General features: G+C 39.0%; 1 protein-coding gene and 1 long non-coding RNA gene across 3 annotated transcripts in view; both read right to left on the reverse strand.

Moving 5' to 3' along the window:
• LOC131258224 (uncharacterized) overlaps window positions 1-20,459 on the reverse strand; it is a 118,032-nt gene that overhangs the window by 91,621 nt on the left and 5,952 nt on the right. The window contains exons 3-15 of one of the 2 annotated variants that reach the window (XM_058259379.1): window positions 16,749-16,918; window positions 16,380-16,485; window positions 15,890-16,288; window positions 15,710-15,789; window positions 15,488-15,612; window positions 6,577-6,786; window positions 6,259-6,486; window positions 4,790-5,007; window positions 4,381-4,674; window positions 4,193-4,297; window positions 4,038-4,112; window positions 3,656-3,940; window positions 3,069-3,556 (exon numbers count right to left, since the gene is read on the reverse strand). In XM_058259379.1, the coding sequence (XP_058115362.1) occupies window positions 3,461-3,556; window positions 3,656-3,940; window positions 4,038-4,112; window positions 4,193-4,297; window positions 4,381-4,674; window positions 4,790-5,007; window positions 6,259-6,486; window positions 6,577-6,786; window positions 15,488-15,612; window positions 15,710-15,789; window positions 15,890-16,288; window positions 16,380-16,485; window positions 16,749-16,918 (2,391 nt within the window). In that variant the 3' untranslated portion in view covers window positions 3,069-3,460. Of the gene's footprint in view, window positions 1-3,068; window positions 3,557-3,655; window positions 3,941-4,037; window positions 4,113-4,192; window positions 4,298-4,380; window positions 4,675-4,789; window positions 5,008-6,258; window positions 6,487-6,576; window positions 6,787-15,487; window positions 15,613-15,709; window positions 15,790-15,889; window positions 16,289-16,379; window positions 16,486-16,748; window positions 16,919-20,459 lie in introns of those variants that run through there. The other variant, XM_058259374.1, reaches the window with a different exon arrangement.
• On the reverse strand, window positions 1,318-2,301 carry LOC131258226 (uncharacterized). Its single transcript, XR_009177992.1, has 3 exons — window positions 2,241-2,301; window positions 1,948-2,013; window positions 1,318-1,774 (listed from the first exon to the last, which is right to left on the reverse strand). It is a non-coding gene; the product is annotated as an uncharacterized LOC131258226 (long non-coding RNA).

Consider the following 20,459-nt stretch of genomic DNA (forward strand, 5'->3'; position numbering starts at 1 on the left):
TCGTTATGCCCCACAACGGCCTTTACAACCATTGTAACGGCTAATATGTCTTAAAAAATTGTCCTGTTTCACCCCTGTATCGTGTAACGGTCATGGCTGTTACTAATACGTATTGGCCTCTATGGGCATATCATAACGGATACAGAACACCTTGGTTAGCACTGAGGTGCACCTGATAATACATCAAGGGGGCATTTGTATGCTTGTAAGATCTGCAAGTTGTAATCCGATTGCAGGTAATCAAATTACATGGGCCATTTGGATGGGTGCATTTGCATGTAAACAGATTGCAGGTTGTAATTAGATTACGACTTTTTTCCGTAATCTGAAACATGGCAAAAGGGCATATTTCAAATTACAGGTAAAGAGATTTCATGCAATGGTTATAATTTTTGAAAAAATTATGCGAGGAGAGATGCGGCTTCGGCATTCCCAACCTCCCCTTCTTAGAACATCTAGTCAATAAAAGGTGCCAAAACGATTTTTAAAAAAAATGAAGAAGAAAAGAACATACCTCTCTCTCTCTCTCTCTCTCCCCCCCCTTCGTCCAAGGCATCCAACTTTCAACGTGGGGCAACCTTGTGCACAGGTTAGATGTCATAGAAAAAAACGTGGATCCACTTTCAATGTGGGGTAAGCTTGTTTTATATTTGGATTGTTGAAGGCGTTTAAACATATTAGTTGCTTTAATTTGATGTTGATTCATAGTTAATAGTTTATATTAAATAGTTTCTCAACATTCTATGATATTTGAATTAGTGGGCCCACTATTGTTGCCCACCAAATGATGGATTTAGTGTAAAATGGCCACAGGCATTTTTGAATTGGGCCTACCCTAATAATGCATTTTAAATGAAGATTTTATATGTTATTTGATGATTTTTAAAGGATCTACCACTCCAGGCTCTATTGTGCGTGAATACCCAATTACAGGCTCTAAACATTTTACAGGTCATCTAAACACAGGCAACTGTTTACCTACAAACAAATTACTACTTAAAGCCAAACAAGACAGGCTGTAAACACTTTACACATGTAATTTGATTACTTGTAATCCGATTACAACTAAAAGCTTTTACAGGCATCCAAACGACCCCCTAGGTAGCATAATGACCACCTTAAGCATTTTGATTTTTATAAGTATTTCTCATTTAATATTTAATAAATAAATAAATAGAATTATTTAGCATGATAATTAAAATTGAAAAACTCACCGAGTAAACTATTGTTAGCAGTTGCAGATTCATCCTAAATTCCAAGTAGCTTTTCTTCCATCCACTGCTATTCCCACAATTGTTGATTGGATGCAACCTGCCAAGCATGAGAGCATTAGAGAAAAATTAGTGTTAATTAAAAGGTATTAATTCGAAATAACATGAAAGTTACTTCTGTGAATTTCAATGACCACGTGCTAAAAATCTCCTAGATTTCCTTTAGGATTTTTTATGCATGGGCCAGATCCACGGTGGGCCCATCATATAAATGAGCCTTCTACTTGCACAAAGTGAATACAAACATTCTATGACACCTCAATAAGTATACATGTACAATATACCAAGTAGTACAGCAGCATCCGACCAACATAAACGAGAAGCGTGCCATCTCACTGGGTGTCCTCTTTTTCATGAAAATCTGACGATTATGCACATGAGAAGTCCACATGTGCAAGGGCATTCCTCTATAGAGGCTAATATGGTCAAAGCTCCAGCAACACAAAATGGTTCCAATATTTACAACTTTCCCCCCTTTGCTTTCTAATCCCAATTTCTCTATTCTGAAATGGGCATGCAATGAGGTATCAGAAAAGCTTAGTACTTGAAAATCTCTTACAATGATGATGTGTTGATTTGGGTGTCAAATAAACTCGAATGGATGCATCTGGAAGCACTATCCAATTGGATTGCAATAGTTAGTCTAGTAAAAAGGAAATGATTAAATTATTATTACCTTAACATTGAAGTTGCAGGAATGTGCTCTGAATTGCAATTAGGTTTCCTTCCATGAAAAACTGCACTGCAAACCAAAAAGACACACAAATCTTCTTTTGGAATACATAGTTTTCCATTTCCTATCGTATTCCATGACCATTTTCTGCCCCAAGGACCCAAAAAAAATAAAATTGGATTGACTTGGAATTCAAACTAAGTCTGCAAAGCGACTCAGCCTTGAAATTCAACCCAAGTCAAGAGTTCTATAAGCTCTGCTCAGACCCCAAAAGAACAAAGCAGCAAGAATCTTACATAGGCTAACAATGGTCATTGTAGCATCCGTGTTTAACATTTCGCCACCAATCTCTCTGTGTATGTGTGTGTGTGTGTGTGTGTGTGTGTGAGAGAGAGAGAGAGAGAGAGAGAGAGAGAGAGACTTAAACTCAATCTAAGATTTAAAAGTCCAATAAAGAAAGAAAAAAAAAAAACATCTGTGGCTGCATCGATAGATCTAGTACATTACGAATGGTTGCCTACATACCCAAAAAGGCGAATTGGGATCAAAACACTACGTAGTTCTTTTCAATTAATGAAGTTACTAAAGGAACCAATTTTTGTATTCAACGAAGTATCAGTGAATGCTATCTCTAATCACAAATAGGTAGTGCTTTAGGAAATTTCATATTATCTGCAATCAATGTATGTTCCTTTTACATCTCCTGCGAGTTGTGGTAGATATGGGAGAGTATACACTGATTTTAGATAATTTTCTAAATTGTTATCTACCATGAGTAGCGACAGCATTCTACTAATACTTCAATGCCTACGAAATTTGGGTCCTTCAGTGACTTGGCTAATTGAACACAAATAAAAACAAAAAAGCTTATGTTACCTTCCGAAAGGACCCAATAAATATCTTTTTCTTTGGAAATCTTTAGAAAACAACGTATAATGAGAATCCATACTACAAGAATGAAATATATATATATATATATATTGTGGCTGCACTCATAGAGTATAATACTTTCCCAACGGCTGACTACGTACCCACTATAGGAATTGAGATCAAGCCACTATGTAGTTATTTTAATATTCAAATCAAAACATTTTATGCACAAGCATAGGAAAACTCAAAACAAATCACACTGAAAACCTGTCTAAATTATTGGCATGCAAATACTTGATTAAGAAATACACAAACAATCCACAATCAATGGAAAAGATGCTAAAAATTAAATGAAACAAAGAAGCACCACCTGCAATTAAAAAACATAACAACCTAATAATCTAAGAATCCTTAAACCTAATAACGAGTCATACAAAAGACCAGAGCCTAGTCTAGAAGTAAAAAGATTTAAACAAAACCACTGAATAATAATCAAGTTTCCATCAGCACTCTGGGCCAAACAGGAATTTCACCCAGCATCACATCTTCAAAGGTCTTGTCATCACCAAACAACTCCATAGTGAGAATCTTAATACCATCTATTACGACCATGACAGTCTGCTTTAGATGCCCGTATTATCTCTCATCAGTCGCCCACTAGGAAACGGCAAATCTGTACCGTCCGTGGAGATGGGGTCGAGTCATCTTGAAGACTCGAGGCATCACCGGATTTATGGTAGGCCTACAAATAAAATTATTGTCTTAGTGAAGTAACTAATGATGCTATTTTTATCTTTAAAGAAAAAATAATTATGCCACTTTATCATGCCAAATGAAGTACCTGAGATGCGGTTCTGTCGGGGGAGCAGTGCACTTGTTGACCTTGACAAGCAATCTGCTGCCTAATGTCAGCCAACTGTTGCTCCAAGCTCATACGAAATGCCTTTTCCTCGTCCAATCTCTTTAGCATATCAGTCATTGTTGCTTCCATTTTGGACTCGAGGGACATACGTGCACTCCTCTCCGTTCGAGCTTCTTCCATGTAGGGAGAGGAAGCCATAATGGTGGTCTTAGAAACACCCTCACCTAGGCCCCTAACAAGTCCCTTGCTATCACGACCACAAACCTATACAATATTTTTTTTGGAATTAGCAATGCATGTATATTGCTTGCAAAAAACAAACGAAAAATTGTATGTAAAGTGAGGAGGATGAATGAAAAACCTGTGCAACTGGGTCGTGGTCTAAATCCCTCTGTGTACTAGCAGGGTCATTGGCAATTATTGATTTTATTCTTTCCTATGGAAGGAATAATTGTTTTAATAAATCCTTCATTATACTTATGAAAAAACTGATAAAAATTGAATAATTGTTCTCACCATTGTAACGCTCAGCTCTCGTGTTGGGTAAGACCCATCAGATCTAGTATGGGTGGCCACATACAAGTCTGTTCTGGTGATGATAGTATCTGGATTTTCCTTTTGCTGTAATTGTATAAGCAAATCAGCTGATGCGATTCTATGTTCTTCAATTGAATTGTAAGAAAATAAAGTTGGATACAAATTACCATTTTCTCTGCCGTCCTAGCAGCTCCTCTTCTACCAGTTGTGTGAGGGCGTTTCATCTCTTTTCTGGAAGCCTTACCCTTTTCACGACGACTGATTGATTGTTCCATGGACTCTACATCAACGAAACTGTCCCACTCTTCTTGTTTCACACCCATGGGACAATTTCTTTTTCTCTCGGCAACTTGATCAAACTTATCATAATGCTTTCTCAAATCGCACTTCCAGTTCCTCAGGGATTTGTTTACTTTTTGAAGGACCTTCTCTTTGTGCTTCTCATCGATCTCGTATACACCCTATTTCATTATGGACAATCAATTAAGTTTACTATTTTTTTAATTATAAATTATCAGTCAACACGAATGACTTTGTAAAAATTAGAAAGTAAGCTTCAAAGATTTCCATGCTCACCCTAATCATAGACCATATATTATCCTTAACTGCACCAGGTACACTGCGCCAATCAGCGTACCTAATTGGACAGTGTGTCCTGGTCAGTTGCCCTAAAAACGTGGAGAATGAAGCTGCGTTTTCCCCAACCAGCTGCCCAACTTGATTGAATTCAACTAACTCCCTTGTGTTGCTTTGTTGGGCAGAAGTCAAAGAAGCTCCTGCATGCAACATAAGTCCTGGAAAAAATTTTAAACCACTAGTCATTTAATATGTTGTTATGTATTTTAAATAAATCTAATAGTTAGTAATAGGAGTTTTTACAAAACAGCAACTCATTATCATGTAATTGACATTCCAGTATGATTTTTAAAGGTATACGAGTACGGAATGTATGAATAGTAAAAGACCCAAATATCAGATCCATAGCTAAAGCACACATCTTGAGAAGCACCACTTTCAAAGCAACAGTAACTTCACACTTAATGATTTTGAGAAAGCGCGGCTACATATCCTCATTTGATCGATGTAGGACTTGCTGGGCCAAAACAAAAGCTGACATAACAAGTGTTTTGATGAGTTTGGGTCAGCATGCATGAGGGAAGTTGCAAAGATCGTTTATGAGTTGGCCTTCAATATAAGGACAAAATCGTCAAAATCCTATGATTTTGATTTAAAATTGTGAACGAACCAGCTCATACTAACAAGGGGTGTTGTAAACTTAAATACACATATAACAATTTTAAAAAATGTGAATGGTAGTATGCCATCAACACAGCAAACAGAAGATGGGACATTTTTTTATTTTTTTATATCTGCAAATAAATTTTACCAAGGATGACCATTTTTATCATATTGTGGTCTTTCCAGAGCTCAAGGATGGCAATTACCAACATCTACGTGCCACATCACTATATTGCAATTGAATACTTTTCCATGTGAAGACATCACCACAATCATTATAGATGCAGGTGATTACAAAATATTATCAGAGAGTCCAATTGTTGAGAATTCTTTGGAGTTGAGACTCTCAAGTACCCATGGAATACTCGAGGAAGCAGATTCATTCGACATGGTAAACACAAAAGGAAGCTTAAGAAGGAAAAAAATAAAGAAAAGCACCAACAAATATTTCATAACTCATGAAAACAAATAATAAAGCAACCTTACAAACCCGATAAAGTTCCCTTCACACGCACCTTCACTTTCACTCTCTTCATCATCAGTATCTTCCTCGTCATCATCATCACCACCACCACCATTTTTTTCAACTGCCAAGCTGGGCTGTGGGGGAGGAATAATGAAATTGGATGTGGACCTTCGGCGAGAACTTGAGACAATGTTACTCATGTCAATGCCCAGCTTCGCTCTTTTCTTCTGCTTCTTGACATGTTTGATTTCTGAAGATGGAAAACACAAGGCATGGACTTATTTCACATTAACTCATGAAAACGAATAATAAAGCAACCTTACAGACCCGATAAAGTTACCTTCACACGCACCTTCGCTTTCACTCTCTTCATCATCAGTATCTTCCTCGTCATCATCATCACCACCACCACCACCAACACCACCACCATTTTTTTCAACTGCCAAGCTGGGCTGTGGGGGAGGAATAATGAAATTGGACGTGGACCTTCGGCGAGAACTTGAGACAATGTTACTCATGTCAATGCCCAGCTTCGCTCTTTTCTTCTGCTTCTTGACATGTTTGATTTCTGAAGATGGAAAACACAAGGCATGGGCTTATTTCACATTAACTCATGAAAACGAATAGTAAAGCAACCTTACAAACCCGATAAAGTTACCTTCACTTGCGCCTTCGCTTTCACTCTCTTCATCATCAGTATCTTCCTCATCATCACGACCACCACCATCATTTTTTTCAACTGCTAACCTGGGCTTTGGGGGAGGAATAATGAAATTGGATGTGGACCTTCGGCGAGAACTTGATACAATGTTACTCATGTCAATGCCCTGCTTTGCTCTTTCCTTCTGCTTCCTGACCTCTTTGATTTCTGAAGATGGAAAGCACAAGGCATAGACTTATTTCACATTACTGTGAAAAAATAAATAAATCTAAGCTAGCTTCATTCACTAATGCTTAATGCTGAGAGCCAGGCCCACATCAAATCATCATCGTGATCATCATCTAACCCTATCCCATTTAATTGGGGTCAGCTAAATGAATCTTGTTCCCCCATTCCAATCTATCAAGGGCCACACCTTCAGTTAGACCATGGGTCAAGTATTTTCTTACCACCCACATCCACATTCTTTAGGCCTTCTCTTTACCCTTTTATAGCCTTCAAATTGTACCCACTCACTCCTAACCAGCACAGTTCTTGGTCTCTGTTGCACTTGTTGATGTAATCAACCTGTGTACTAGACTATTAGATAGCATGTGATTGTAATCAACCCATGTAATAGTCTATTACATCATGCATGTGAGAATTTTGTGCTCTCATTGCCGGTCCTAAGCCCATAAAGGAGGGTTGCGTTGGGTTGGCAGCCAGCGCCAAACTTATGCCATAACTTTCATCATGAATCCAGACCCACATCAAAATATGACAAAATGGACAAAAAAGAATGGAAGAAATTGGAAGCAGATGGCATTGAAGTTTGATGAACAAGTTTTCAACTGAAACATTTAAAAGTAAGAACAGTTAATATCGGTTCTGAAAACCCAATTTGCTTGCCTGGACTAGTAGCATGATACTATTATTGGTAATCAACACTGGAATATCAAGCCAAAAAAATACGTTGCTCATAACATATACATTTAACAATTGAAGATTCCCAGATATGGTCTCCATCAAGCAGTATCTACCATGGAAATAGCAAAAATCATGAAAATGGACTTCCATAATCCAGAATTATTAGTCACTTACCAGGTGCCACTGGATTCAAGAAACCTATCCAGCACAAAATGCAGAACTTGACGAATAAAACCACAAGCTACAATAGAAGAAACCAATTCTATGTTCCCAAACATGGAATGTTGGGTGTGTGGTTCAATGTTATGGGACTGGTAGTGTAGGTTTGATTCCCCTCCTTGGCTTTACCCGATACATGTGGTTGTGGGTGATTGCGTGTATCCGCAGGGCATAGTCTCACTTCGAAAGAGGTGGGGACATCCTGTGTCTTCAAAATAATAATAATAATAATGCAACATAATTAAAAATGTTTTTTAATTACAAAAATTTGAAAACAAGGAAAGGTAGGTTAGGAAAAAGAAAGGCAAATTCTTTCCAGAAAAAAAAAAAAGAAAAAGGAAAAAGAAAGACAATAAAAGAAGGGTAGTGGGACAGCATGCCTGTGTAAAGAGTATTATCCCAATGCTAGAGTTCTAAGGGGGTGTTTGATTTTCATTTACCAGTATAATTCATGGTAAATGAATAATGATTATTTACCCATGTCTTTACAGCAGCAGTCCCAACACTGACATTGACAAGGAGCTTGTTTGCAAAGCTTCCGACTTCATAGATTACATTGGTACAATTTCCACATGTAACATTTGTGGGGCCCACTATGATGTATGTTTTCTTATCCATGCCTTCCATCCATTCCACCAGCTTATTTTAGGGAATGGGCCCAAAAATGAGGCAGATCTGAAGCTCAAGTGAACCACACCATAGGAAATGGTGGGAATTGAACACCTAACATTGAAAACTTCTTGGGAGCCACAGAAATTTGGGATCAAGCTGATATGTGTGTAGACCCTTTATATATGTCAGCGTGTTCTTATGAACAAGTTGGATGATTAGATACACATCCCAGTGGGCGCTAGGAAGGTTTCAATTTTGAAAGGTGAACATCATTAAACCCCCTGTTTCCTCATTCCTGGGGTGTGGTCCACTTGAGTTTCCAATCTGCCTCATTTTTGGGCTCATGCCCCAAAATATGATAAAACAGATGGGCAGCATGGATCACACACACACACACACACACACACACACACACACACATCACTCTGGGGGACACAGATTTTAACAGTACCCAATCCCCCTTTGATTTCTTGCATTTGATGCCATTTTCGAGGCATAATTATGCAGTTATTTTTATCTCAAACAAACACCATTCAAAAGTCATTATTAGCTATTTACCCTTATTTACATATGCAATTGAAAAACAAACACCCCCTAAGTGTACACAAATTACAAAACCTTGAATGGTCGAGATGGTCAGCACCCCATTTTCCCAATTTCCCCTTCAGCTAGGACTCACCCAGATGCCCCACATCCACTGCTTTCCAATAGCAACAAATCATACCTACAGAGCTTCACTTACAGTGAATAGCTTTGGGACTCACATGAAAGACCAGATCCATAAAAACCAGGTCGCCCTTTTTTCCTTCTAGATATTTTTCTTCAGTCAGGGATAACCAGAATCCCAGATTATATTCATATGCAACTGCAAGACACCATGCTTAACAGTGGCTCTTTTTAAAAATTCTGTGGAAGCAAACATTCCAACCACCATAAATTTCTGTTGTGGGTGATTGCTTGGGCCACCGAAGCCTGTTTACTATCATTGCCCAATTTCTCCTAGAGGTGGATAAAGAATATTGGGGCCCAAAACCTTTCAGGTTCTAAGTAATGTGGCTGGGGGTGGAAGGTTTTTTAGACTTGATTAAAGACTGGTGGGGGTCCTTTGAGGGAGGAGTTTGTGGGCTTCATATTAAACCAGAAATTGAAGCATCTGAAAGGTAGAATCTTAGCTTGAAGGAGGGAAGTGTTTGGGATGAGAGATGGAAAATGAAAATATCCTAGCAAGATTCAGGATCTCGATATCATGGCAGAAGAGAGAGCTGTTGGAAGAAGAAAAATCTACTCCCCAGAAGCTAAGGCAGGATTACTCAAGATGCCTAAGGGAGGAAGAGATCAAGAGGAGGCAACACTCATGCGCCCCGTGGCTCAAGGAAAGTGATAAAAACACAAGCTTCAACCACAAATTAGCAAGTGGCCAGGCTAGATGCAAGAAGATTTTCAGCATTACGATCGAGGAGGTGAGAGGATACAAGAAAAAGATAGTGTAGTGCGGTAGTCCAATTTTACAAAAAGTTGTCTGAAGAAGGTTGAATAATGCCAGCAGCTGTTCTGGTGAAAAGCAGAGCTGCTTGAGAAGTTGTTCTTAGAAGCCGCCAAAAAGGTTGCGGATGCTTTGTGGAGGGATAAAGCTCCTGGTCCAGACGGTTTCCCCTTGGCTTTTTTTCCAAGGGTTAGAAGTATTAAAAGGGCATGTGGCAATCTTCATGAAAGAATTCTTTGAGAAGGGGAGGATATCAAAGGAGTTTGGCGCATCATTTATAGCTATAATCCGGAAGGTAACTGGTGCAGAGAGTTTGAGAGACTATAGGCCAATTAACCTCATTGATAGCCCATATAAGATGCTGACTAAAGTGTTGGCATCCAGGTACTGGGGTTTTCTAAGTTATAATGAACTTTTGCTGAAGGTCGTCAAATATTGGATGGAGCTCTTATAACTCATGAGTGTATTGAATCTAGAAATAAGGATGATATGAAAGGTGTTGTTGGTAAGCTGGACATTGAGAAAGCATATGAACACATGGATTGGGGCTTTCTGGAATACATACTAGGCCGTATTGGATGTGGGAAAAAATGGAGATGGTGGGTAAAGGAATGCAATACTTCAGCCTGGTTTTCAATTCTGGTTAATGGCTCCCCAATAGGATTCTTTAAGAGTTCAAGAGACATTAAGCAAGGTGATCTGCTTTCTCCACTTCTCTTTGTGGTGGTAACTGAAGCGTTGGGAAGAATGTTGGAGAGTAGGCAATAGGTAGGGTTGCTTCATGGCTTTTTTGTTGATAGGGCAAATTTACTGATATCGCACCTTCAGTTTGCTAGTGACCCGCAACCTTTTTGTCTTGATGAGGAGTCCATGGTGGAAAGTTAAGGATGATGATTAGATGTTTCAAAGTTGTGTCGAGGTTATAGGTAAATATTTGTAACAATGTGATGTTAGGGGTTTGCTTGTCTAGAGAGGAGATCGAGCATTTGGCCAGCATCTTTGGGTGCAAGACGGGCTCTTTCCCTCCACCACAAAGCAACCCTCGGGTTGCCTCTTTGTATTGGTGGGTGCAAGATGGGCTCTTTCCCTTCCACCACGAAGCAACCCTTGGGTTGCTTCTTGGTATTGGGAAGTTGGCTAAATATCTATGGGATGATGCTATAGAAAACTTAGCTAGGTGGAAGAATTGATACCTTTCTTTTAGAGGCAAAATGACTCTCATAAAACCAGCTTTGTCAAATTTGTCATTATATTTCATGTCTCTTTTCGAGCAAACTGAGGTGGGAATTTTTATGGCTGGGTTCGGAAGAGAAGATAATGTTCCATTCGTTGAGTTGAGGGCAGATATGCAAACCGGACGAAGGGGGAGGAATAAGCATTAGAGATTTAGGTTTGACAAACAATGCTTTGCTGGGTAAGTGCCATGGAGGTTCACAATGGGAGGGGGGTGCACTGTGGAGAGAAACTATCAGTAAGAAGTATGGGTGTCCTGAAGGTATATAGAGCCTTGGTGATTTGGAAAGGGATTGCCTCAGTGAAATCAATTTTTTTTTAGAGATTGGTTTTGCCCTTGGGAATGGGGAAAAAATTTGCACTTAGGAGGAGGATGCTTGGGTCAGTGAAGCATCATTGAAATCTACATTTCCAGGAATGGCCCGGCTATCTATGAGTTGTAATACTCTGATGATGCGATGCTTCTCCATTTGTTGAGATACATTCGTGTGATCTCCCCCAAGGCACAATTTCATGAGTGAAGAAGAGTAAGGAGTTCGCACGGCTGCTTGATCACATCTATTTGTACTATCAGGTGATTGGGGTACAAGATAGGATGGTGTGGCATAAGGAGAAATCGGGACTCTTTTCTGTCCGATCCTTCTAAAATGCACTCCATCACAGGAGGGGTGGCGTGTCTGAGAAAACATGGTAAAGCTCACGGCTTTTGGGTGGCTGGTTGGGAGGGAAAGGCTCTTGACCATGAAGAATCTTCATAAACAAGCTATGATGATTTCCAATATTTGCCTTATGTGTATTGCAAATGTTGAACCAGTCAGCCGTCTTTTTGTCCAATGTCCACTTGCGCATCGAGTATGGAGTGGATTTCTAAGGAGCTTTAACATTTCCTGAGCTATGCCAAAGGTCAGTCAGTAGTCTTCTTTTGGCTTAGCATGGCATGCGAATTAGGAAGCAAAATAGGGTAATATGGAGGCTGAGCATATTGGCAGTCCTATGGGCGATATGGGAAGAAAGGAATGAGAGGTGTTTCAGAAATATGGGGGGGGGGGGGGGGGGATTTATCAGTAAGAAGTATGGGTGTCCTGAAGGTACATAGAGCCTCAGTGATTTGGAAAGGGATTGCCTCAGTGAAATCAATTTTTTTTTTTTAGAGATTGGTTTTGCCCTTGGGAATGGGGAAAAAATTTGCACTTAGGAGGAGGATGCTTGGGTCGGTGAAGCATCATTGAAATCTACATGTCCAGGAATGACCCGATTATCTATGAGTTGTAATACTCTGATGATGCGATGCTTCTCCATTTGTCGAGATACATTCGTGTGATCTCCCCCAAGGCACAATTTCATGAGTGAAGAAGAGTAAGGAGTTCGCACGGCTGCTTGATCACATCTATTTGTACCATCAGGTGATTGGGGTACAAGATAGGATGGTGTGGCATAAGGAGAAATTGGGACTCTTTTCTGTCTGATCCTTCTAAAATGCACTCCATCACAGGAGGGGTGGCGTGTCTGAGAAAACATGGTAAAGCTCACGGCTTTTGGGTGGCTGCTTGGGAGGGAAAGGCTCTTGACCATGAATAATCTTCATAAACAAGCTATGATGATTTCCAATATTTGCATTATGTGTATTGCAAATGTCGAACGAGTCAGCTATCTTTTTGTTCAATGTCCGCTTGCGCATCGAGTATGGAGTGGATTTCTAAGGAGCTTTAACATTTCCTGAGCTATGCCAAAGGTCAGTCAGTAGTCTTCTTTTGGCTTAGCATGGCATGCGAATTAGGAAGCAAAATAGGGTTATATGGAGGCTGAGCATATTGGCAGTCCTATGGGCGATATGGGAAGAAAGGAATGAGAGGTGTTTCAGAAATACGAGCAATCGTGTGGAGTGGGTAATGTTGTTGAATGGGCTTCGAGCATTGAAAGGCTAAAAGATCGTTCTTTTCCTTTTTAGCTTGCAAATAGTTTGTGCTATCTTGGCGCTTTTCTTAATAAAATCACTGCCACCTTTCCAAAAAAAATAAAATTCCAACCACCTCTAATAAAACAGGGAAAAAAAGAGAGGAAAACATTGGGAGATGTTTGGTTCTTTTTCTATATTCTTTATTTGAGGCTGAAGGAATGAGTGGTGAAATCTCTATTACTACTTAATACAGGTCACAAAATAATAATAATAATAATTCAAGGAACAAGACATTTTCCATCTGCCAGCCTTGCTGCTGAAAATATACTGCTGTGGGGATTTTGTAGCTGCTCCTACTTGAAACCGGAGAAAACAACACGAGTAAGATACTGTTGTTGAACTGTGGAAACAATGTTGTATAATTCCTCTGGAACTTCAAATTTGTTGGATTATTTGGTTGACAAGAATTAGCCATTGCACACCTAAAAGACAAAATTCCAGACAACAAGATATATGGAGATGAATAAGAATATCATCATCGTCATTTCAACCTTGTCCCAACCAGTGTTTCAAATAGCGCCCGTGGCGTAGCGGTAGCGTGGCCGTAGCGCTACGTAGCGTCCCAAATAGCGTAAATCCCCTGTACTGCACGCTACAGGGGTCGTAGTGTACACTACAGCTACGTAGCGCATAGCGTCCATAGCGAAAGCTACAATGTATTTTTTTACTATTTTAGTTTTTTTATTATTTTTTCACATTTTCTTTGTTTCTAATGTTGAGGAATGTAACACTTGTATTGTACTTGATACTTTTAACCTATGGGATTTTTATTTCTTTTCATAATTGTGACTTGTGGTTTCAATTAGACATTATTAATTAAAGTGGTTTGCTTAGGAAGTTGTTGATGTGATAATTATTTGATTTGGCTTATGTATGTGGATTGACTTTTGATAAATGATAACTAATAACTTTTTTGAACATGCTTATAATTGATAAAATGAATCATCTTTTAGGCATTTTTATATTTTTTTCCTTTTTTTTTCACTATTTATTATATTTGTCCTATTTTTAAATTAAAAAAATAGAAATATCGTGTAGCTTACGCTACACGCTACATATTTACGCTACACGCTATAGAGGGCTGAGCGCTACGCATCACGCTACCGCCATTTAAAACACTGGTCCCAACTAATTGGGGTCAACTACATGAATTATGCTTTGTCATTCCACTCCATCGAGGACAGATAAATAAGAAAATATCTTCAATAATATAGAATTAGAAAACCCAATATGCAAAAAGATCAACAATCTAAACACATCACATTGTACCAAACAAGGGAAAACAGAAATTGAATGGGTTAACATGCCTCTCTAGACAAGTATGCAAGAGGAAAGGAAACTGTGAAGGCGAAAGGGGGGAAAATTCCTAATTTGTGTAGATGAAACCTTTCTTCTTCTTCTTCTTCTTTTCTCTTTTGGGGCACTTCCATCATTTATAGGAGACCATCCAAGCAGTGGTCATTGATTAAGATCAACTGGAAAGAAGAAAAAAAATAATTCTACAAGCACCTACAAGAATTAGAACATCTCCCAACAATACAATAGTTGCCAAAGACATGACCAAAAAAAAAAAAAGATATACCTTTTTCTCTTTCATTATACAAAACTAAAAGTTTGTATTTCCTCCGATAAAATCATCAGGGGAACCAGGGGCATGTATCCAAAGGTAACCTACTCTCAATCAACTACTCTCCAATAAGGATACAGAACTCTAAGCCAACTATTGAAAGAAACAAATCCCGGTGCTAATTTACTGAAGCTTGCTACCAGCCCTGTCCACGAGACCTCTACAACCCCTAACAGTAGTCTGCAGGAAGCATCCAACCGATGAGTCCCCAAATAACTCATGTGTTGTATCCTTCACAGCCCTTTGTAGAATAAAAACAACGAAACTTGGAGTTCCGTGACACACCCATTTCACAACTCTTACCTTTGGGAGTTTAGACTGAATTTATTTGAAAGGAAAGAAACGGAAGTAACCATGGGCACAACAATTAGCATAGGGAGGAGGTCAAAAGGTTGCCACTATCCAAAATAGATTAAGAGAATATGCGGGGTGAGGCCAACCCCATCCAATGACAAGGACAAATAACTGAATGATACAGGGGTTTCCCTTGCCCAGGTCTAGGGTTTGGAAATGTGTCCTTTCAACTGATGAGATGAATTTTATAGCACTTTTAACTAAAGCATTAAGACAACAAATGCCATGAAAATAGGGTTATAAAACCATCCCATTGAAGATATTTCCACACCAAAGATAATCCGGAAAAACCTTAATTAGAAGTCTAAACACTGACACTTCTAAGTGGTTACATCAACTACAATGCTTTCACACATCACCTATTTTTGTGAATCAAAATTATCAAATTGGGTATGCCCAAACCAATATTCAGTGAGTTTATGACTACACAAATAACTATCAATATAATACAGAACAAAGCATGTTCTCAATCATTAAAATATTCCATGGTAATTGATGTTCATTGTTCGATGTTCACCTTTTTCAGAAGGATTTGAAGACAACCCCTCCTTCCCAAGAATCTCCTCCAACTCCTTTATAAAATGCGCCTCACGTTTATTCTCAGGAGCCTGCTTGGCCCTCTTGTAAACTGGTGGGGGGATACTTCAATACATAGCGAACAAATCAGCTAAAATCCCATCACCATTAAAATCAAGTACTGTCAGTATCATAAATAGGATGTTGCAGGAGGATGGAGTACCTCAACCTGCAAGCTTTGATTATTGACTTTAGGTGTTCTACACGTTTTCCATGAACCTGAGTGGAAATTTCTCTTTTCTTCTGCAATTAAACAAGATGATTTACATGATGAACTTCCATTTGGTCCAGGTTCGGAATGAGGCTCCTGAGAGAAAATAAACAGAAAAAGGTATGGTGTGACCTTGACAGGCTCTTCAGCAGATGATTGAGATTTACCATCTTCAGAGGAATTTCCACCTTCGTCAGTATCGCTGCCTTTCTCTGCTGCTGACTTCACTGGATTGTTCTTCTCATTGCAAGATGGCTTTCTTTCTTTTGTAGATCTTTTGCGCTTCTTCTGTCTTTCAATATTCCTCGCTGCTACTTTTTTCACAGCTTGCTTTTTTTGTTTGACCCGTTGTTCCTCAGCACCCTCCTCACCACTGGAACTTATGTCTGAGGAATCTGAACTGCCGTCTCTTCTACTGACTCTTCCAGAGCCCTTGCTACTTCCACCTCTAACATTGCTATCGGAGGCTTTCTTTGGACCTTTTTTCTTAAACCCATTCATGGATTCAACAACCTCAGGAGATTGCAGAACCTGATGAATGGCAAAATGAGTGCCAAGAAAGCTAGATTTTGTGCACTTGATTAAGAATTGAGCATATAAGTGTTGGAAAATATGCACTTACCTCATCAAGCTGCTTGCTTATGAAACTTTTATAGGCATCAAGAGCATTTTTCTCAAGCTTGAGATCTTCCTCTAAAAGTCGACGAGCTCCTGACAAAGTAATTGTCCTGAAATTTTGGAATGTTACAGAATAGTTACACTTAAAATTATGAAATTGCCAAAAAAGGGCATAAAAGCATATTTTAAAAAGAAAAACGAAAAGGGGCAACAAAAGATGTATGACAAAAGGGCATTTCTGATTCTTTTCTCTATCATGATTCTAGAGGAGTTTAATATCCTATTGAAAAAGGAGGTGAGTGGTTATAGTTAATGACACATAAGGTTGATACATGAAACAATAATTTCAAAGGCATCTAAAGATGAAACATACTCAGAATTATCTCTGAAATAAGAAGCTCTCTTTTTAATAGCCTTCTTAATTGTCTCTTCACTTGGAATTTTTTCAGATTTGTCCCTTTCAGTTTCCTCTGAATGAACGACTAGCTCTGAATTCTTCCCCATGTTCTTCGAGAGATTCTCATCATCAAGTTCACTGAAGCACTGATGTTCAATTAAAACAGGTGAAAAATAATCAGCTCTTTATAACCTAATAAGATACAAAAAGAGGAGGTATTTGCTAGGATACCGATATGTTTAAATGAGAAAACAAATAGTAAGTTTCCAGTTCATCAAATAATAAAACAAAAAAGAGGAAAATTATACATACATGACTCCAATGAAGCAATCAAGTAAAAAATGTCAGTGAAAAATAAAAGCAAAATACAAAGCAACAACAATAGCAAATAAAAAATAAATCAAAATTTTGATACATGATATGCCAAATATAAAATGACTTTAATTGTAAAACAACTTAATGGTGTTAGTGAAAAAAGAAAAGAGTACCAGACTTACAGGATTGTCTATGAACAAAGTACTGAATGTTTCATAGTGTTAAACGGCTACATTGTGCTAATCTTGTGGACCTATGAGAAGCTACAATGAGAAGAAGGAGAAGAAAGAAGGACGAGAGAAACGGGGGGGGGGAGGAGATGGAGGGGGGAGCGAGAGAGAGAGAGAGAGAGAGAGAGAGAGACCAAGAAAATGAGATGCTTAGGATCTATTAACAGAGTACCAGCCCTCTACTCCTATTTATAATAGCAAAAACATGAATAGGGCCTATGGGCCTTATTACATGGACTTGGGCCCAGCGGGCCTTATTCAACTATCAACCGTTCAACACTCCCCCTCAAGCTGGAGCATCCTTATGAGGCCCGGCTTAGAACAACGGCTAGTATAATCAAACCTAAGAAAGAAAGAAATTCTTTTCTAACCCCACTCCCCTCAAGCTAGAGCATCCTAGTTGGAGCATCCTAATGAGGCCCAGCTTGGAACAAGGGCTAGTATAATCAAACCTAAGAACCCCCCGCCCCCCCCAAAAAAAAAAATTTAATAATAATAATAAAAAATAAATAATAAATAAATAAATGTAAAAGCATTAAATAAAAAAATAGCACAATTATGGAAATAAGTAGCCCGGTTGTGACAAGAGACAAACATGCGGATGAGAAGTGGAGGCAATGAGACCACCAATACCTTCAGACAAACAAGCACTTCCACAACTTCAGTGATGTGAGCCATTGGAACAACCATCCAAAACAAACGAGTCTAGATCCCCCATCAAGATTAACCAAAACTGGGCTAACTACCTAACACAATCATAATTTCAAACAACTATCTGGAACCAAGGTGTTCCGTAATGGCAACGGTGGCCGTAATGGCCATTGTCGTTACCATTACGATACGGGCCATTACGGCCTTTTTTTACTTTTGGGGAAAATAAAAAACTGTTTCGAGGCCGTTACAATCCATTATGGGCATTTTTTTTTATAACGGTTGTTTCGACCCTGTAACGCGTAATGATTATGGCCATTACAGTCACGTAACGGCCGTTACGTAACCCTTTTGTGTATAACATGTCCAAAACAAATAAGAATGGACCAACTGTCCAATATAAACAACGGGTCTAGATCAACTAGCTCAACCAAGGCTGGGCCAACTACCCAAAACAATCATAAGTCAGAACGAATAAGAATGGACCAACTATCTAATATAAATACCAAGTCTGAGCCACCTGCTCAAAGTAAACAAGCCCAGTGCAATCATAAGTCGGAGGCAATGTTTGGACAATCACCTAGTCCAAACAAGCCTGAACTAATTGTTCGATACATAAACAAATCTGGTCCAACAACCCGGTATAAATACTGATCAAATCACACATCTTGGCAAGAAGAGCCTAAAACTAAGAAGTTGTTAAGTCGTCAAAGAGGTAGTGGAGAAGAGGCAGGCACACATGACACAACAAGAGAATTAGTCAAGTACCTCCAACATGGAAGTCCAACAATACTTCCAACCATTCAACAAAAAACAACAAACCCTTCAAAAAAATCTTTAAAAAAGAAATAGAATAAGAATTTCCAGCAACATCTTCAATTGGAAAATAGAAAAAGCAGCAAGGGCTTCAACAGCATATCAAAGAGGCTTCAATTCCATCAACACATGATGCAAAACCCTAAAAAATCTAGCTACAAGCCATCCCTTATGACTCGTAAATAAATAAATAAATAAAGAATGAAAAAGAAAAAAGAAAAAAAGAATTAAGGGTGAAAGGAAAAGGGTTAATAAGTTGTGTGGGGAAGGAAAGGAACCACCACTTGTTGAAGAATGAAGGGTGGAGAGAAAAGGTTAATAAGAAGCTATTGTTGTGTGGGAAAGGAAAGAAGGGAAGGAGAAAGAAAAGAAGATTAGGGAAGGAAGGAACTACTGAAGATTAGGAAAGGGATGAAGGAAAAAGCCACTTGTTGAGAAAGATTAGAAGAATAAAACTCATGGAATTAAGAGGAAGAAGAAAGAAAAGAAAGAAAGGAAAAAAAAAAAAAAAAAACGAAGGAGAAGAAGGGAACCACCGAGGATTAGGAAGGGAAACGTTAAAAATACCCAAAATTCTGCCCTATTAGAAAAAATCAGCAAACCCTATCAAAAGCAACGCAAAAAATGTGAATGGGCCTATGGGCTTTATTACATGGACTTGGGCCTAATGGACCTTATTCAACTATCGACATTTCAATACTTCCCCTCAAGCTGGAGCATCCTAATGAGGCTCAGCTTTGAACAAGGGCTAACATAATCAAACCAAAGAAAAAAAGAAACTCTTTTCTAGTACAAAGAATGAACAACCACTAGATTCTACATTATTCATTAAAACATTAGGTGCGGACTAAACTTCGATTAAAAAATTGTGCATGCACTATTAATGCAAGGGCATTTTCACACCAGGATCGAGTGGGGTGGCCGATGGGATGCAAGGGCACACTCCAGGTGGGTGGTCTATATAAGGCAGGTGGCTCGTGTGAGGCGGTACCCATGTGAAGTGGGGCCCACGAGGGGGGTTCGGCCGAGGTCCTAACCTATGGGATGTGGGGCCTGGGCTATAAGATAAAGGGATTAATTCGCCATACTTTATCAGTTCGAGCTTTTAGAGCAAGTGGTTAATTGTCTTGCATCAAAGTGGTATCAGAGCAGGTCTCATGTTTGAGACTCCTCGCCGGGGGTGATTAATGCAGGGGCATTTTCCACACTAGGCTCAAGTAGGGTGGCCTATGGGATGCAAGGGCACACTCGAGGCGGGTGGCCCATGTGAGGCGGTACCCATGTGAAGTGGGGCCTATGAGGGAAGTTCAGCCGAGGTCCTAACCCATGGAATGTGGGGCCTAAGCTATAAGATAAAGGGATAAATTCACCATGTTCTATCAGTTCGAGCTTTAGAGCAAGTAGTTAATTGTCCTGCATCAACTGTTGAGTAGAAGAACAGTTTTAGGCATTTCTTCAAAGTTTTAGCTCAATTCTTGGCAATCAAATTGACACCTTGCTACGATTGGCAATCCCATGTGCTCATAAGACAAAAAGGCCTTTCCATGTGACACGACCAAACCGAAAGAGGATATCTTAATTTAGCTGCTCGACTTTTTGCAAAGATCAAATCACTGAAAAACCTCCTTTCGAGATTGATAATGGAGCCCATTACATAGACAACATGACACACAAT

This window comes from Magnolia sinica, chromosome 10, assembly GCF_029962835.1.
Source record: "Magnolia sinica isolate HGM2019 chromosome 10, MsV1, whole genome shotgun sequence".
Taxonomy (NCBI): Eukaryota; Viridiplantae; Streptophyta; class Magnoliopsida; order Magnoliales; family Magnoliaceae; genus Magnolia; species Magnolia sinica.